The sequence below is a fragment of the Pseudonaja textilis genome, chromosome 10 (genome assembly GCF_049901715.1).
Source record: "Pseudonaja textilis isolate UNSWEBS1 chromosome 10, rPseTex1.2, whole genome shotgun sequence".
Taxonomy (NCBI): Eukaryota; Metazoa; Chordata; class Lepidosauria; order Squamata; family Elapidae; genus Pseudonaja; species Pseudonaja textilis.
The window spans coordinates 18,236,400-18,252,843 of record NC_141999.1 but is presented as its reverse complement, the minus strand read 5'-3'; the positions used below and the strand labels follow the sequence as shown (position 1 = coordinate 18,252,843).

At 39.7% G+C, this 16,444-nt stretch overlaps 1 protein-coding gene across 2 annotated transcripts in view; it reads left to right on the top strand.

Annotated features, from left to right (window-relative positions):
* Positions 1-16,434, top strand: part of ATP4A (ATPase H+/K+ transporting subunit alpha) — a 43,478-nt gene extending 27,044 nt beyond the window's left edge. For both annotated transcript variants that reach the window (XM_087939942.1, XM_026718821.2), the window contains exons 16-23: positions 1,374-1,542; positions 1,912-2,066; positions 2,563-2,686; positions 10,765-10,910; positions 11,692-11,825; positions 12,683-12,784; positions 14,149-14,240; positions 14,474-16,434. In XM_087939942.1, the coding sequence (XP_087796068.1) occupies positions 1,374-1,542; positions 1,912-2,066; positions 2,563-2,686; positions 10,765-10,910; positions 11,692-11,825; positions 12,683-12,784; positions 14,149-14,240; positions 14,474-14,502 (951 nt within the window). In that variant the 3' untranslated portion in view covers positions 14,503-16,434. The remainder of the gene's footprint in view (positions 1-1,373; positions 1,543-1,911; positions 2,067-2,562; positions 2,687-10,764; positions 10,911-11,691; positions 11,826-12,682; positions 12,785-14,148; positions 14,241-14,473) is intronic.
* The last annotated feature ends 10 nt before the right edge of the window (positions 16,435-16,444 follow it).

Genomic DNA, 16,444 nt, shown 5'->3' with positions numbered 1-16,444 from the left:
TTCGCTTACCGGTACTGGTATTTATTTTTTAGTTTTCTGACATTTTTATGGGCTCAGAATGCTCCGAATTACCGCTCCCTGCAGGGGTGGGACGCTATCGGTTCTGCCTGGCTCTAAAAGAACTGGTAGCTCTGAAGAGCAGCAGACATTGAACCAGTTCTGTGTTTGCTGCTGTTTGGTCCACCCGCTCGCCTGGGCTCTTACCTGACCTTTATTTCCTGCTTTTTTCAACCTCAGCTGCTTTGTGCAGCACAGCTGAGGCTGAAAAAGCAGGAAAAAAAGTGGCTTTTACAAACGCTGTGCACCTGCACGCAGAACTTTTCAGCTGTCTGGGCAACACAGCTGATGGTTTTTTTATGCATGTGCGTGCAAAACATAGTCACTGAACCAGTAGTAACACCGGTTGAATCCCCCCCTGGCTTCCTGTCACATGTGGGCACTGGTTACACACTGTCTGCCAACATCAGTTACATAAGGCTCATGATTGGAGGAAACCCGTTAGTTTGTCTCTGCAATTGGAAGTTTCGCTCCTGAGGTTAGTTTGCAGAGATAAGATATCGGCAGCTTTTCCAACTGCGGTTCTCCTCCCAGCCACCCTGTGTATAAAACGCCCCTTTATTTTTAGGTAAATAATAACTCGATACCAGTGCTTCACTACGAAACTATGTGGTCAACCTTAGTTTTTTGGGGAGGAAAATAAGGGGAAAAAATTCTGCTTCTGTCTACTAGCATCCATTTGTATTCATCTGGCTAGCGTCCTGTCAGTGTGTGAGAAAGTTGAGGGCTGTTTGGAAACTGAAACAGTACGAGCTGTGTGAGCAAGAAGGAAACAGCAAGGAGCCTGGGCGTGGCTTAGCTCAACTGTTCTGTACTAAAGCTGCTTGCTGCTATGAAACTGAAGCTGAAACTCCTCTGCTTGTGTTTTGCATTTGGAAGAGATTTCTTTTCAGGTGGGGAGGGGGACTAGAACTCCTTAGCATCAGAGCATGTTAATAATAATAATAATAATATAAGAAATACTAATGCTCTGATGGTCATCTTGAAAAATCCTTTCTTAGAGAGCACCTAGAAGCCAAGAGGAACATACATGCCAAATTTCAAGTTTGTAGGCTTTACAGTTCTGGAAATTTTGTGAGGATGCATGAGTGGTATTTCGCTTTTATATAAAGAGAGTTTTAAAGAAAAAGTATCATCTTATACATGGGAAAATATGGTAGGTATCCCTTTCCAGAATGAAGACCAAGAAGAAACATGGCGTAGCAAAGCCTTCCGAGCACATGGAATACTAAAGAGAAGTGCTGCCCATTACAAATCTTTGTTCTGAATCCCGTTTGTAGAACCCAAGTCTCATAGCTTCTCGCTCTTATCCACAGGGTGCAATTGTGGCTGTTACAGGAGACGGGGTGAATGACTCCCCGGCGCTGAAGAAAGCCGATATCGGAGTTGCGATGGGCATTGCTGGATCCGATGCAGCCAAGAATGCTGCTGACATGATCTTGTTGGATGACAATTTTGCCTCCATTGTCACTGGTGTTGAGCAAGGTCGGTTTCTGGGAGGATCCCTTGGTAGAGAGATTCTGAGATAGGTTGTCCTCATGCACCTAGAATAATAGCAATAGCACTTAAGAGTTAGATACCGCTTCACGGTGCTTTTACAGTCCTCTCTAAGCGGTTTTACAGAGTCAGCCTATTGCCCCCAACAATCTGGGTCCTCATTTTACTGTCTTGGGGGAAGGATGGAAGGCTGAGTCAACCCTGAGGGGGTGAGAATCGAACTTCCAAATTGCAGGCAGCTGGCAGTCAGCAATAGCCACCTGCAGTACTGCGTTCTAACCACTGCGCCACCGCGGCTCTTACAGCACATAGAAAGAAGCCATTCCTGTTCTGCATTTTTCATTGTTTCCCCTCCAGGGCGCCTGATCTTTGACAATCTCAAGAAATCCATTGCTTATACCTTGACCAAGAACATCCCCGAGCTGACCCCCTACTTGATCTACATCACCGTCAGTGTCCCTCTTCCTCTTGGCTGCATCACCATCCTCTTCATCGAGTTGTGTACAGACATTGTGAGTCCTAAGGGACCAAAGTTTGCAGGAAGCAGAATAAAAGACATCCGCCCCTCCAAACCAGATTTAATTTTGTGGGTCCCATTTTGTGGATGTATAAGCCATTTCTTTTGAAACAAAAGTGTTAACCCAGCCTGTGTAAGGCAATATAATTGTTGCAATCACACAACACGCTAAACCCACTAAGCCAGTGACTGTATTTATGAGTTATTAAGGTGGGTTTGTTTGTTTTTTAATAGTTTTAATTTTGAGGTGAGGCCAATTTAGCCCAATTGGTTAGATCAAGGTAAACCCAAATGATATGAATTAATTCATTTATCAGGTTAAGTATGTTGTTTGACTCCAACCTTACAGGTCTAAAGGCTACTCTTGCTCTAAAAGGTTTTCATCCACCACACCAAGTTCCCAAAATTTCCCAAAGTCCATCATAGCAAGCCTGGGGTGTAAATAAAGCTGCATCAAATGCTTGTTCTAGATATTCTGTCCTCCCCCACAGTTCCCCTCGGTTTCGCTGGCCTATGAAAAGGCTGAGAGTGATATCATGCATCTGAAACCCCGAAATCCTCGACGGGACCGCCTTGTCAATGAAGCACTAGCTGTCTATTCCTATTTCCAGATTGGTAAGTATGCATGCAAGAAGGTGTCCCCTAGTGGTTAGAGCGAGGAAAAGAGGATGCATTTGCTAAATAGCAATGTGCTTTCAATCCAACTTTAAAATAAGCATCCAAAGTTGAATGTTTTAAAAGATAGCTTACTAGAATAGGTTTTGATTAGCCTCATCCAAAAGAGGCCTCTCCAGATGTATCAGGGGGACTGCATCTCCTACACCAGTAAGGAATTCTTGGTACCGGAGTCCCAAAATTGCAGGACAGTGCTGGGTTAGGAAAGGCTGGTCTAACTGTAAAGGACATCAAGATTAGGGCTAGATCTAGAAGTGTCAATATGTAGTATCTGTGAGGAGCACCAGGTTTCTGCCCTGATGAAGAATCTTTTAAAATGCTGCAAGGTGGCATTTGTAGGATCACTTCAATGGATGTATTAAAATAAAAATAGATGGAAAACAGGCAAGCCAGGAAATTATTCTCTCTCTATATAAAAGCGAAATACCATTCACGCATCATCACAAAATCTCCAGAACTACGAAGCCTACAAACTTGAAATTTGGAACATATGTTCCTCTTGGCTTCTAGGTGCTCAGGATTTTTTGAAATGACTATCAGAGCATTAGTATTTCATATATTATTATTAACACACTCTGATGCTAAGGAGTTCTACTTCCCCCTCCACATCTGAAAATAAATCTCTTCCAAATGCAAAACACAAGCAGAGGAGAGGAGTTTCGGTTTCAGTTTTAGTTTCACAGCACCAAGCAGCTTTAGTACAGAACAGTTGAGCTAAGCCACGGCCAGGCTCCTTGCTGTCTCCTTCTCGCTCACACAGCAAATCCTGTTTCAGTTTCCAAACAGCACTCCACTCTCACACACTGACAGGGCGCTAGCCAGATAAATACCAATGGAGGCTGGTAGACAGAGGCAGAATTTTTTTCCCCTTATTTTCCTCCCGCAAAACTAAGCCCTACCACATAGTTTCATAGCAAACCACAGATATCGAGCTAGTTATAAATATTCTATCCTGCCTAGAAGCCAGAAGACAAGATGGTGATAAGGAGCATCCTTGTGATCTGGATGAGATAGCAAGGTGCAGCTTCCTCATTTAGTGAATGTGCCTGCAACATACTATCAAAATGGGCTCACCCAGGAGTGGGATTCTACCGCTTCTGTCCAGCTCTACAGAACCGGTAGCTCTGAAGAGCAGCAGACACCAAACCGGTTCTGTGTTTGCTGCTGTTTTGGCCCACCTGGGCTCTTACCTGTCCTTTATTTCTACTTTTTCAACAGCAGCTGCTTTGCGCGGCACAGCTGCAGTTGAAAAAGCAGGAAATTGATGGAGAGCAACTTCTTCCCCTCCACCATTTATCTACTTCTGCTTAGATTTTTGCCTAGTAATGATTCGGTTCTCTTGTTGTTGTTGTTGTGGGATTTGCTCTTCTCTCCCCTGTTGTGGATTATCACTTCTTGAAATTGGAGAAAGTCGTTCCTTTTGGGTTCTGTGATAATATCGGACCTCCTGTGGTCTTGTTTTAGTTTCTTCTTTGGTGGGTTGACTATTCTTATCTGTGAGCTGTTGATGAAAAACTTGGGCCTGTTCTATCGATTCTATTTTGATTTTCCTCTCTTTCCATGTAATTAACATCCCTTCCGGGATTAACCATTTAAAATAGATTCCTTCTTTATTTAAATCATTAGCTAAAAATTTATAATCTTGTCTTATCATCCTCACTCTCTTTGGAATTTGTTTTAAAATCCTAATTTCTCTGCCCTTATATGATATTGTTTCCTCCCTAGACATTTTCAAAATTAAATCCCTCAGACATCTCCTAGAGAAGCGGATATGAATTTCTCTTGGACAGTTGTTACGCCTGGCGTAGCTTGTGCTAACCCTATATACCTCATCAAACTCTTTAATTAGATCATCTTTTTTCCTTTCCTAGCCATTCAGCCAATATTTCTGCCATCAGATGTTCCAATTCTTCATTTTTGGCTTCCGCCACATTCTGGAATCTTAAATACGCCATTGCTTTGTCCATCTCGAGGTGGATCAGAGAGTCTTCCGTTTCTAAGTACATTTTTAAATTCCTCATCCATCCTTTCAAAGTTAGACTCCATGCGTGTTGTTCTACTCTCTATATCTTTTATTTTCACTTCGTTTCTCTCCATGGCCTGCTGTAGAGACCCTATCTTACCCTCCACCTTCGCTATATCCGCTTTCATTTCAGCCTTCATTTTCCCCATCTCATCTTTCAATTCGCTTATATCTGCTCTAGTTTCCTTGTGATTATTAATCATCATTTCTTGCATTTTAGATATAGCTTCCTGCAAAGCTAATATGGAAGTTTGTATATTAATATTGGGGACATTGGGCTGCTTTTCCCCTATTAAAGACTCCTCGATAGTTTTTTGAGATGTTGGTGGGGTGGCTGTCAACGTAGTCGATAGGGTCGGGATAGCCTTCTTTCCTGTTTTTAAGGCCATAGTTGTTGTGGATGTCATCTCTCTAAGTATTTGTTTTTGTTGATGCACAATATTAAATATATTATCCCAAATCACCATTCAGTATTTGGGTTCTGTACTTGAAAGACTATTCACGTATTTCAATTTTATATCTCACTCCACAGTCTTTTTCCCTATATCATAAATAGAGATCTGCAACAATATTCTAGTCAATGTAATAAGAAAATTGGTCAACAATAGTACATCAATTAACACTTTAAGGAATTAATCTTAAATGTCGTAAGTAGTCTAAATAATTTATAAATAGATTATATCAACAAAGTTTATCCCTTTTACTATTAATACTTACAACAGTAAACTCTTAACTCTTTGATAATAGTGTATCCTCCTCTTCCCCCCCAGTAAGTAAAATTATGTAAAGTGTTTAGGAGATACAATAGGGAGGCAAGGAGCAAGATAATAAGAGAAGGGGTAGAAGAGAGATTACCACAGCTTCAGAAAATCAACAAACAAACAACCACAAGGAAGTCATCTTAAAGAGAAAATAGTGCTAACTTAGTAAACTTAAGTAGTACCACGTAATAAAGAGAGCAAATTGGGTGAGCTAAAGTTCCATCTTCCAGCTAGAGGTTTCTTTTCAGCCTTCCAATCAGCAAATGGTGAAAAGTGCTGACTAATCTGCAGTCCCAAAACCATCTTTCCCAGCGTTCTGTTCGCCTCTGGCTTCTTCCTCTTGCTGCTGCTTCTTTCTTTGCTTTCCAACTTTTAAATCCACATACAAATCTTCCAAAGTCCAATATAATGCTCAATTTATCTTCTCCCAATATTAAGTAGATGTAATAGTCATGTTGTGCTCAGACCAGTTCCGGATCTCCAATCTCCAGGTTTTAGCAATCTCTCTCTTTCCCCAAAGCTTCCCCAATTGCTTTTCTGGCCGCTCTCCGCCCGACTTCCAAGAGGTGCTTATCACAACCAGGAGAGAAGAATTTATGCTATCATTCTTCTGTCATTCTACTCCCTTCAGACTTCAAAGAATCCAAGATATAAACCGTTTCTCTGTTCCTGTTACTGGATCTCGCAGGCTGTCACTGCTTTGCTTATTCACTCAAGTGGCAGACCGGATTGGAAGCCACCATAAAATGACAGCTTACTCTTTAGCGCCGAGCTCGGGAGCTTCCCTCTTCACTGTTGGGGAGTTGCCTTCCCCTCTGCAGCTCGAGGATCTCCACGTTGACACGAACCTCTCCGGGTTCATGTATCCCTGGGGATCGCTCCTGACGCCAGAAAAGGTGTTCGAAGCCTGCACCAGACTTCTTCACCTCCGATCTCCTGTCCTCTCACTTGAGACTCCCCATCAATATAAACGGATTAAATTCATTATTAAAAAGAAAAAGGATATTCTCAAAACTTATTCAACATAACGCAGATATAATATGTCTTCAAGAGACACATATTTGAAGAATGACGAAAGACATCTAATTTGTCCAAAATTAGGTAAACTTTTTACAGCACCGCCGACCAACACAAGAAAAAGGAATTGCAATTTATGTAAAACAAGATGTAAAGGCAGAACTAATCTGGTCGGATCCCGAAGGAAGAACTCTGGTTATACAAGTTTGGATAAACTACATCACATTTTTACTTGTAGCAATCTATGCCCCAAATGATGACCAGGGGAAATTTTTAAACACCTTCACCAAAAAATAGTAGGCTTTGAAAAAGAAACATTTGCTTGATTGGCGATTTTAACTCCATTGCAGACTACCAGAAAGACCATAGTAATATGGGGAAAAACAAGAAGGGAAAAGGGAACTCTCTGCAGCATGTAAGGAAATGTTGAGAGAGTTAAATTTAAAAGATCTATGGAGGGAACGGAATCTTGAAGGAAAACAATTTACATATTATTCTAACCCACATAAGACTTGGACCAGAATAGATATGGCTTGGATGGATTTGGACTTGGCTAATGAAATAAAAGAAATCAAAATTCTACCGAATGAATGGGCTGATCATAACCCAATACAGCTAATTTGGAGGGATAGGAGACGAATAAAAAAAAGATGGACACTAAATAACCAAATTGTAAACGAAGAAGAGTATATTAATAAACTGAAAGAGGAGCTAAATTATTTTCTAAAAGATAATAATAATGAAACAACTTCAAAACAGAACATTTGGGATACTATGAAAGCAATTATAAGAGGCACAACAATTTCTTATAATGCTATGAGAAACAAGAGAATTTATGCCCAACAAAACGCGCGTTACAACAACAAATCCAAGACTTAGAAACACAATTACAAAAACCCCTAAGACCCAAGGACTACAAAATCAGTTAATACTAGCCAAACATAAGCTGAATTTAATTGAACAAGATAAAATAGAAGTTAGCTTGAGAAGGTCCAAACAAAATTATTTTGAACACGCCAATAAACCAGGAAGATGGCTATCTTATAAACTTAAAAAGAAAAAGAAAAGAGATTGATACACCAATTAATAGATGAGAAAGGCATCCCACAACATGAGATTGAGAAGAAAAAGGATATTATATTAAACTATTTCCAAAGATTATATAAAAAAGAAGAAATCAATGAGGATAAAATAAGAACTTATCTGGAGAATACGAATGATAAAACAATAGGGAAGGAGACAAAGAATTACTAAATAAGGATATTACATGGTCTGAGTTAAAATCTGCAATGGAAAATCAATGTAATAATAAATCCCCTGGTCCAGATGGGATTCCAGTAGAATTATATAAAGCCACATTAGATTTAGTAGGGCCTCTGATGCTGGAAGTGTTTAACGAAGTACTTTCGCTGCCAAAATGCCAGACTCATGGAGGGAGGCGTTGATTGCGTTAATTCCGAAGGAGGATGTGGATGCCAGATATATCAACAATTATAGACCAATCTCACTTTTAAATGCCGATTATAAATTATTTACCTCAATTATTGCGAATAGAGTAAAACAAGTTTTAAATTTATACATTCATGAAGACCAAAATGGTTTCCTTCCATTCCGCCAAATTAAAAACAATTTAAGAACCGTTATTGACGCCTTAGAATATTATGAAGCTCATCCAGAGAAACAATTTACACTCTTGTTTCTAGATGCGGAGAAAGCATTCGATAACTTACATTGGCACTTCTTAATACAAAAATCTATAACATGAATCTGGGCACTAAATTCGAGAATATTATCACAACAATTTATAATACCCAACAAGCCAATATACTAATTAATGGTGAACAAACAGGCCCACTAAGCATTGAAAAGGGCGTTAGACAGGGTTGCCCTCTCTCACCCCTCTTATTTATATTTGCTTTAGAATCATTGTTAACGTGGATAAGACAAAATCCTGAAATTCAAGGGGTTAGGGTCAAGGCAGAGGAATATAAATTACAGGCGTTTGCAGACGATATGGTTTTCTTCCTAGAGGATCCCATGGAGAAAGGACATAATCTAATAAAAGAACTAGAACAATATGGTTCAGTAGCAGGACTAAAGATCAACAGAAATAAGACGAAATTACTGACTAAAAATCTAACAGAGAACCAGAGGAAAGAATTAGAAAAAACCATGGGGATACAGGCAACAAAAAGGTCAAATATTTAGGCATATGGTTAACACCACATAGTAAATCGCTCAAAGAGAATAATTATGATAAACTGTTACAGCAAATTAAGAAAGATCTAGAATCCTGGAATAAGTTGCAGCTTTCTTTACTGGGTAGGATTGCCACAATCAAAATGAACATTTTACCAAAACTCCTTTACTTATTCCAGACAATCCCAATAAAATTACCAAAAATTTTTTGATGATATAAATAAGGTAACTCTTAAATTTATTTGGCAAGGGAAAAAAAGCTAGAATCAGTATTAAGGCCTTACAAGATGCAAAAAGTAGAGGTGGGCTAGCGCCCAAACTGGGAATTATATTATTGGGCAGCCAACTTACTATGGTTAAAAGACTGGGTCAATTTACGGAATAAAAGAACTCTAGCCTTGGAAGGGCACCACCTTCAGAGAGGATGGCACGCATTTCTATGGGATGTGGGGAAAACTAAACAGGCGTACTTTCATAGACATCTTATTAGAGATTCACTATTAACTAATTGGAAAAAATATGTAAAAACATTATTTAAAAATTCGATTTGGCTTTCAACAATGGAGGCAATGGTTCATCCCAACAATTTGGATATAACAAAAATGACTAAATATAAAGATTTATTAGATCCTTTAGGGAAACTAAGAACTCGACAGGACTTACAGGAACAGGGATTTAAAATTGATCAGTGGTTATATATACAAATCCATAGTAGATACAAACAAGATATCAAAGAGTTTGGAATTTATAGCAAATTACAACACTTAGATAAAATCTTATTAGGATCAAATAAAAAGAATATTTCTAAATTTTATAAATATTTATTGAGGTAGAATTAGAGCAAGAGATAGTGAAAGGGAACATGATAATGTGGAGTAGGAATATTGGAAGAAGCATTACATTAACAGAATGGGAAAAGATCTGGAATAGAATCATTAAGATTACGAAATCTGCAGCGTACAAAGAAAATATGTATAAAATGTTATATAGATGGCACTTACCCCCTTCGAGGTTAGCGAAAATGAACCCAAACTCTAGTCCAAAATGTTGGAAATGTAAAAACATAGAGGGAACCTACTTTCATATGTGGTGGACCTGTAAAGAAGCCCAGAAATACTGGCAAAAAATTAGAAAATGGCTGGAGGAGATAACCAAAGATCAAATTGAATACAAACCAGAGTTCTTCCTACTAGGGATCTCTGATAAACATTTTCCTAAAAAGACGAAATACATAATAATTCATATTCTAACTGCGGCCAGATTAGCATTTGCCCAGTGCTGGAAATCATCCCGCTTACCTACAGATCAATTGGTCATTCAGAAAATATGTGACTGCGCAGAAATGGACAATTTAACCATAGCTCTTAAAAATAAAGAGTCTTCAGCATTTGATAATAATTGGAATGCATGGTATAATTGGTTATATCAGAGATAAACTGTTCAATGAGCATAAATAAGCATAAATATCCATAAATAGCGATAAGATGTGTATATTTAAAGTAAGGTAGGAGAATTGGATCTTGTAGACTGTCAAAAAGAATATTTGTCTGGTTTTAACGTATTTTCTTTTTCTTCCGTCTCTTTGTTTGTTGTTTTTCTCTCTTTTATACTTCTTCTTCTCCTTTTTCGGTCGCAAGACCGAGCGTTTTTTTTTTTTTTCCTCTCTTTCTCTTCTTTCTTTCTTCTTTTTCTCTCCCTGTTTCTTATGTAATGTTGTTATGTTATTTTTTTAAATTGTAAATTCAATAAAATTTATATGAAAAAAAAAAAAAAAAAGCAGGAAAAAAGGGCTTTTCCAACCGCTGCGCACCTGTACACAGCACTGATCAGCTGTCTGGGCAGCTCAGCAGGTCGTAAATTGCACTCGCGCAACTCAGAGCAACAGAACCGGTAGTTATACTGGTCAGATCCCATCCCTGGGCTCACCCAAACATTGAAACCCCCTGGCTTAAAAGTTTTGAAGCCAAGATGCAGCGGGAGCAGAAATCCAACACAACCAGTGCCGTTTTTCCTTGCAGGAGCCCTCCAGTCCTGTGCTGGCTTTGTTGATTACTTCACCGCCATGGCACAAGAGGGCTGGTTCCCACTGAAGTGCGTAGGGCTCCGAGCCACCTGGGAGAACGATCATATCCAGGATCTTCAAGACAGCTATGGCCAAGAGTGGGTGAGTAGAGAAGAGAAAGACCAACCAGACTCCCAACCTAATGCTCCAACTGTTGGAACTCAAGACTGTTTAATCACAGGCCATGTTTACCCAACCTGGTAACTGGGAGTCTTCTTGATCAGGGCTCTCCAACCTTGGCAACTTTAAGACTTGTGGACTTCAACTCCCAGGATTCCTCAGCCAGCAAAGAATTCTGGGAGTTGAAGTCCACAAGTCTTAAAGTTGCCAAGGTTGGAGAGCCCTGGTCTTGATGATTCCTTGATTAGATTGTTTACTTTTAGCTTGTTTGCGTGAATTGGGAGAACACGCCCACTATCACTGATAGGGCAAGCCACTAGTATATAGAGAACAAACCCCCGCTCCCTTCTAACATTGATGATGTCACGTAGTTAGGTAATGAAATATCTTCAAAAAAACAATCAAAGTCAGAGAACACCAAGGATGCCACCATTCAACCCTGAGCTGAAAATATTCTCTTCCATGAGTAAACCAATAAACCAGGGACTGGTTTGGACAAAACTCAGCAACACTTTTTTGTGCGGATGTTGATAAAAATAGGACCACTAACATGATGATGATGATGATGATGATGAGGAGGAGGAGGAGGAGGAGGAGGAGGAGGAGGAGGAGGAGGAGGAGGAGGAGGAGGAGGAGGAGGAAAATACTCTGTATTGTTTTAGAACTTCAACAATATTTAAGCAGTTCTGGGGGGTTTATTTCATGGCTGGTGGTCATCTATTGAATTTTCCTTCATCCTACCACTGTTTCTTTCTCTTCCCAGACATTTGGACAACGTCTTTACCAACAGTACACCTGCTATACCGTCTTCTTCATCAGCATTGAGATGTGCCAGATTGCAGATGTGCTTATCCGCAAGACACGACGACTTTCTGTCTTCCAGCAAGGATTCTTCAGGTAGATCACACCCCAGCAGCTCCCAGTGAGATCTTCCTAGTCTGGCACAGCTAGGAACATAGTTTTTCAAATTCATGTCTTTTATATAGTGATATTATACATAAAAAAGGACAGTAGCCAATGGTTGCTTTGAGATGTTGACAGCATTGTGATCAGTAAACAAAATATTAATATGAAGGAACCTTCAGGATTGTCCAACAATACAGTGGAGACTTTGAGCTATCAAAAAAATTGAATTAGGCTGTAACTGTGAACCCATTTGGCTCATTGAAGAACTGGTCCTCTTGTTGCAAAACTGATACTTATAATGTAATAGGAAGGATTTCAGATATCCTAAATCTCTAAGAAAAAATTTTTTTCTAGCAGGCAAAACTTTGCTGACTGATTCTACAGCTGGAATTTAAACTTTGCTGATAGATTCTACAGCTGGAATCTTTCTCCTTAATTTTTCCAACTCAACAAATTCAACCTGTTGTTTGACGACCTCCTGTTTTCGTTCTTAGTTTTTGTATTTGTGTTGGTTGGAGAGTGTGTTTTCCTGACCAAGTGATGCTAATGATGGGTAAATCTGAACCAAGCACGAGTCCAGGGAATAAGCTCCTTTCCCAGAAAAACTGGCAAAGCACATTGCAGCTTTCCCCAACCCAAGGTCAAATTTGAGTTCTCCCTAAATTTGACCATTTTGGAAATTCAACAGCAGAATAGGAATATTTGCCTTCTTACCCTGGAATTGGCTTCTTTCCACTGAGTGATCCAGTTCTGCCAATGATCAATTGACCATCATCCAATCCTGGTCTATCCAAAGCAGAAATCAAGAACACCTTCCATCCAGCCCTACTCATCTCTTTCTCTTTCAGAAATAAGATCTTGGTGATCGCTATTGTGTTCCAGGTCTGTATAGGCTGCTTCCTCTGTTATTGCCCTGGGATGCCCAATATCTTCAATTTTATGCCCATACGGTAAGAACTCGTACAACTGGTATTCTAACCTGACAAAACCACTTCTCGAATCTTCTCATGAAGACATGCTACAGAGCAGAGCTATTTAGAAAAGCCCATAGCCACCTCTGAACGTGTCTCCCCAAAACCTCAGAGGCATGATTTTGCGTGGTTGGTTTTGTGTCACATTGTGATTCGCAAGAAATGGCTTTCAATGCTGCATCACGTAAGAATCCTAGCGACTCTGGCAAACATGAATGAGGAAAACCAACATTCCCTTCCCAATTCTTGCTTCTCCCCCTCCCTCCATTGTAGGAAATTACTACACGCTTAGCATGGCTATAAATCTCAACTCTCCAGACACTTTACCCTTTATGCAGGAATTAGCTAACTCAGCCAAAACAAAACAAAAAAACCTCCCAGAAAACCCAACAATCTCTACTAATCGCACAAAAAATAAAACATGAAGTTTGGAGATATAGATTTGTCCACTGCAATGCACAGACATCAATGACTATATTTATATATTTGATTTACAACCTACCATTTATAACAAGAGCTCAAGGCAGCCTAGAGTGCAAATTCTTCCAACTCTTTTCCCAAAACAATAACCCTATGAGGTAGGTAAGGTTGAAGAAGCCAGCCCAAAATATAGAAGGAAGCTTCTATAGCTGAAGGCTGATTAAAACTTGAGCCTCCCCATTTCTGGTCCTTTACCACTGTACCTCACTGTCTCTCTTTAGGTTTATATTCTTTATATATATAATTCAGGGTTTACATCCTAGTTATTTTCCTCTCCTTCACAAATCATTTCTTGTTTCTTTAGGAAACCACACCTCACATTTTAGAAATCCTTACTCAACTTGCTCTAATACGCATTTTCCTCCAGCTGCACTTCCATTGCCTGTTGTTTCTCCTATGTCATGCCATCAAACATTTAGATATTAAATTCAACAAAGCAACTTCGGCTCATTTACACATCACCTTAAAACAACAGTAAGTACAGACGCATGGAAAGACAACGAGGAGTTAAAGAGCTAGAAGGCTACAATTTAGTCCTCCTGATCCAATTCTCCCTTTTAGCTAAGCGGGAGAGAGCAAATCCTCTCACAAGAGGGAACTTCCTGCAGCTCAGCTCAGCACCAAGGACAGCAGCCACTACTGCCCTACCTTACAACTGTCCCCTTTTTCCTCGGACCTAGCAGGAGAAAACACGGCTAAAAAACTGAAAAACAAAGCTTTGGGACCATATTTGTGTGGCAGAACGATGCCCAGTTCCCGTATGCTTTGAGCTACTTCACTCAAAGACGATTAGCTCAGCAGGCTAACTTTTAAAGCTGTTAACCTTAACTTTTTCCATTCTCTTGTTCCCCTGCCCCGTCTAGATTCCAGTGGTGGTTAGTGCCTCTACCGTTTGGCTTTCTCATCTTTGTGTATGACGAAATCCGAAAACTGGGAGTCCGGAGACACCCTGGAAGTAAGTTCCAAGAATGGGTAAGGAGAGGAGGGAGGCACAAGTTGGCATAAGGTTCACACAAGGTTTGATTCAGACATCTTCTACTGCAATTATCAATCCTGGATCATTCAGAAATAGTGCTATACCACTAAGGGTACACCACTTTGTTTTTCCATCGTCTGACAAAGTGCTGTAGGCATCAATGATATCACTGTCACCCTCAGTCTGATCCCCATGTTGTTTCTTTCCTCCAGGTTGGTGGGACAAAGAACTTTACTATTAAAGATGAAACTCTGAGCACAAATACGTCCCCACTGGCATGGTTTGTGCTGCCTGGGATGCTCCCTGTGGGTGCAAAATACTGCAGTACGAAGGAGCCTAGGATTTGCTTTCTTCATTAGCTACACCTTCAACTGAGCTTGCTGAATTTCTTACCCTTCCTATGATGAAATTCCATATTCCACACGTCCTGCTCTAGCTACTCTGGGACAAGAATCTGCCCATCATCAAGAAAAAGAAAATATTTGGAGGTGCTGATATGCTAGGGGAAATGGACAGTCCTTGAGATGGAAACCAAATATAAACGTTGGTAGAGATATAAAGTGTTGTGGTTTTTTTTTTCCAAAATATAATAGGTTTCAAAACCCAAAGCCTGCAAATAAGGCAATACGATCTCAAGGAAGAGTAAGTTGAGCAGGTTGAGTAAGTGGTTTGCCCTCTCCATAGAAAAAACAGAATTTTTTAAAAAAACATATATAAGATATGCAATGGCACATTAGCTTCACTTTCAATTTCTGCATGATTTGGACTTTTGGTCTCATTGGATTAGTAGTTCCCAAAGCATAAATCTTACACAGGAGAAGTTTCACATAGTGGATGAAAGGAGGCAAGCAACCTCCAGGCAAGGTAACCAGACAATGAAGCTATCTAAACGTATCTTCCATTCCTTCAAATTCTGATTACCCTAGGGCACAATGGACTGCAATAAGAAAAAAGATGATATACGCCTTATGACGGCATCAGGCAAACATGATTTATAGACTTGCGCCATACTTTATGAGACAAGTAAATAATTTTGTTGTTTGCGTAATGGTGTTATTTTGAAATCATTCATCAGTTATCAGACAGGCAGATCATACCACCACCACAAACCACCTCCTGCACATGTGGGCGACTTCCCTTCTTCCACGGCTACCACCCTATGAATAAAAAGAATGATCCTTCCATCTTTCTCCAGTCAATTCGCTCATCGATGTGGAGCTAACTATAAGACTGAATTAAAGGGAAGGATCACCGTGCCCACAAAGTCTCATTTAATCGTTTTTAAGAACCCAGTACCTGCAGAAGAAAATACCCCGAGAGTCAGACTTACTTACTTTGGGCTAGTATACTTCATGTAACTGTACTTGCTGGTATTCATCAGTTATTATCTAAAAAAAATTAAGTATTATATACACCCTGGGACAAAAATGAATCCTTCTGCTTCTGTTGCTTTACCAGTAGGAAGGACAATTAGATATATATGCACATGGACTACAGAGGTTTCCAAAAAGTGTCATCATAATGCTCCCTAAATCTAGCCAGTTACTGTTCACATTCCCTGAACAAAACAAAAATGATTTGTAGAATGAGAACTCTTTTGCTGCCAAAATCACGTGAAGAGGGACCTCAGAAGATGCCTGTTCATATAATCCTGTGTTTCTCATTACCAACTTGGAATTACATCACAACATCCTCCATCATGATGGCCTTTAGCAAAGGCAGCATCCATGCCATGTGCAAGAGGAAAAATCAAGACCCACTTTATTATTATCCACATGACAGGCCAAACCATAAAAGCCTTAATTTTAATTTTGCCATTTTATCCCCAGCTACGTAGGGCTTTGCCTGCAAACCTTTATACACACCAAATCCTAGATAACCTCAGCTTCAAATGTAATTCAAGCGTTATTACTAAAATTCACTGTGCCTTTATCTTTGAACTTCTCCAAACCCCACCCAGTTTAGCTTAGATAATATGGCAACAGTTTCTATGAGGGAAGAGTGCCAGGCACATCACGATGCAAATGATGTAGCCTATAATATGATTGATGTCCTTGCATACAATGCCATAATAATAAGTGTTACCTTGTAATGATATCTTACTACGTGTTGTCATTTTTATGTTATTCTAGCTGGTTATGGATGCCGATGCAATAGAACTAAGATTGAACAGGGTAGGAATA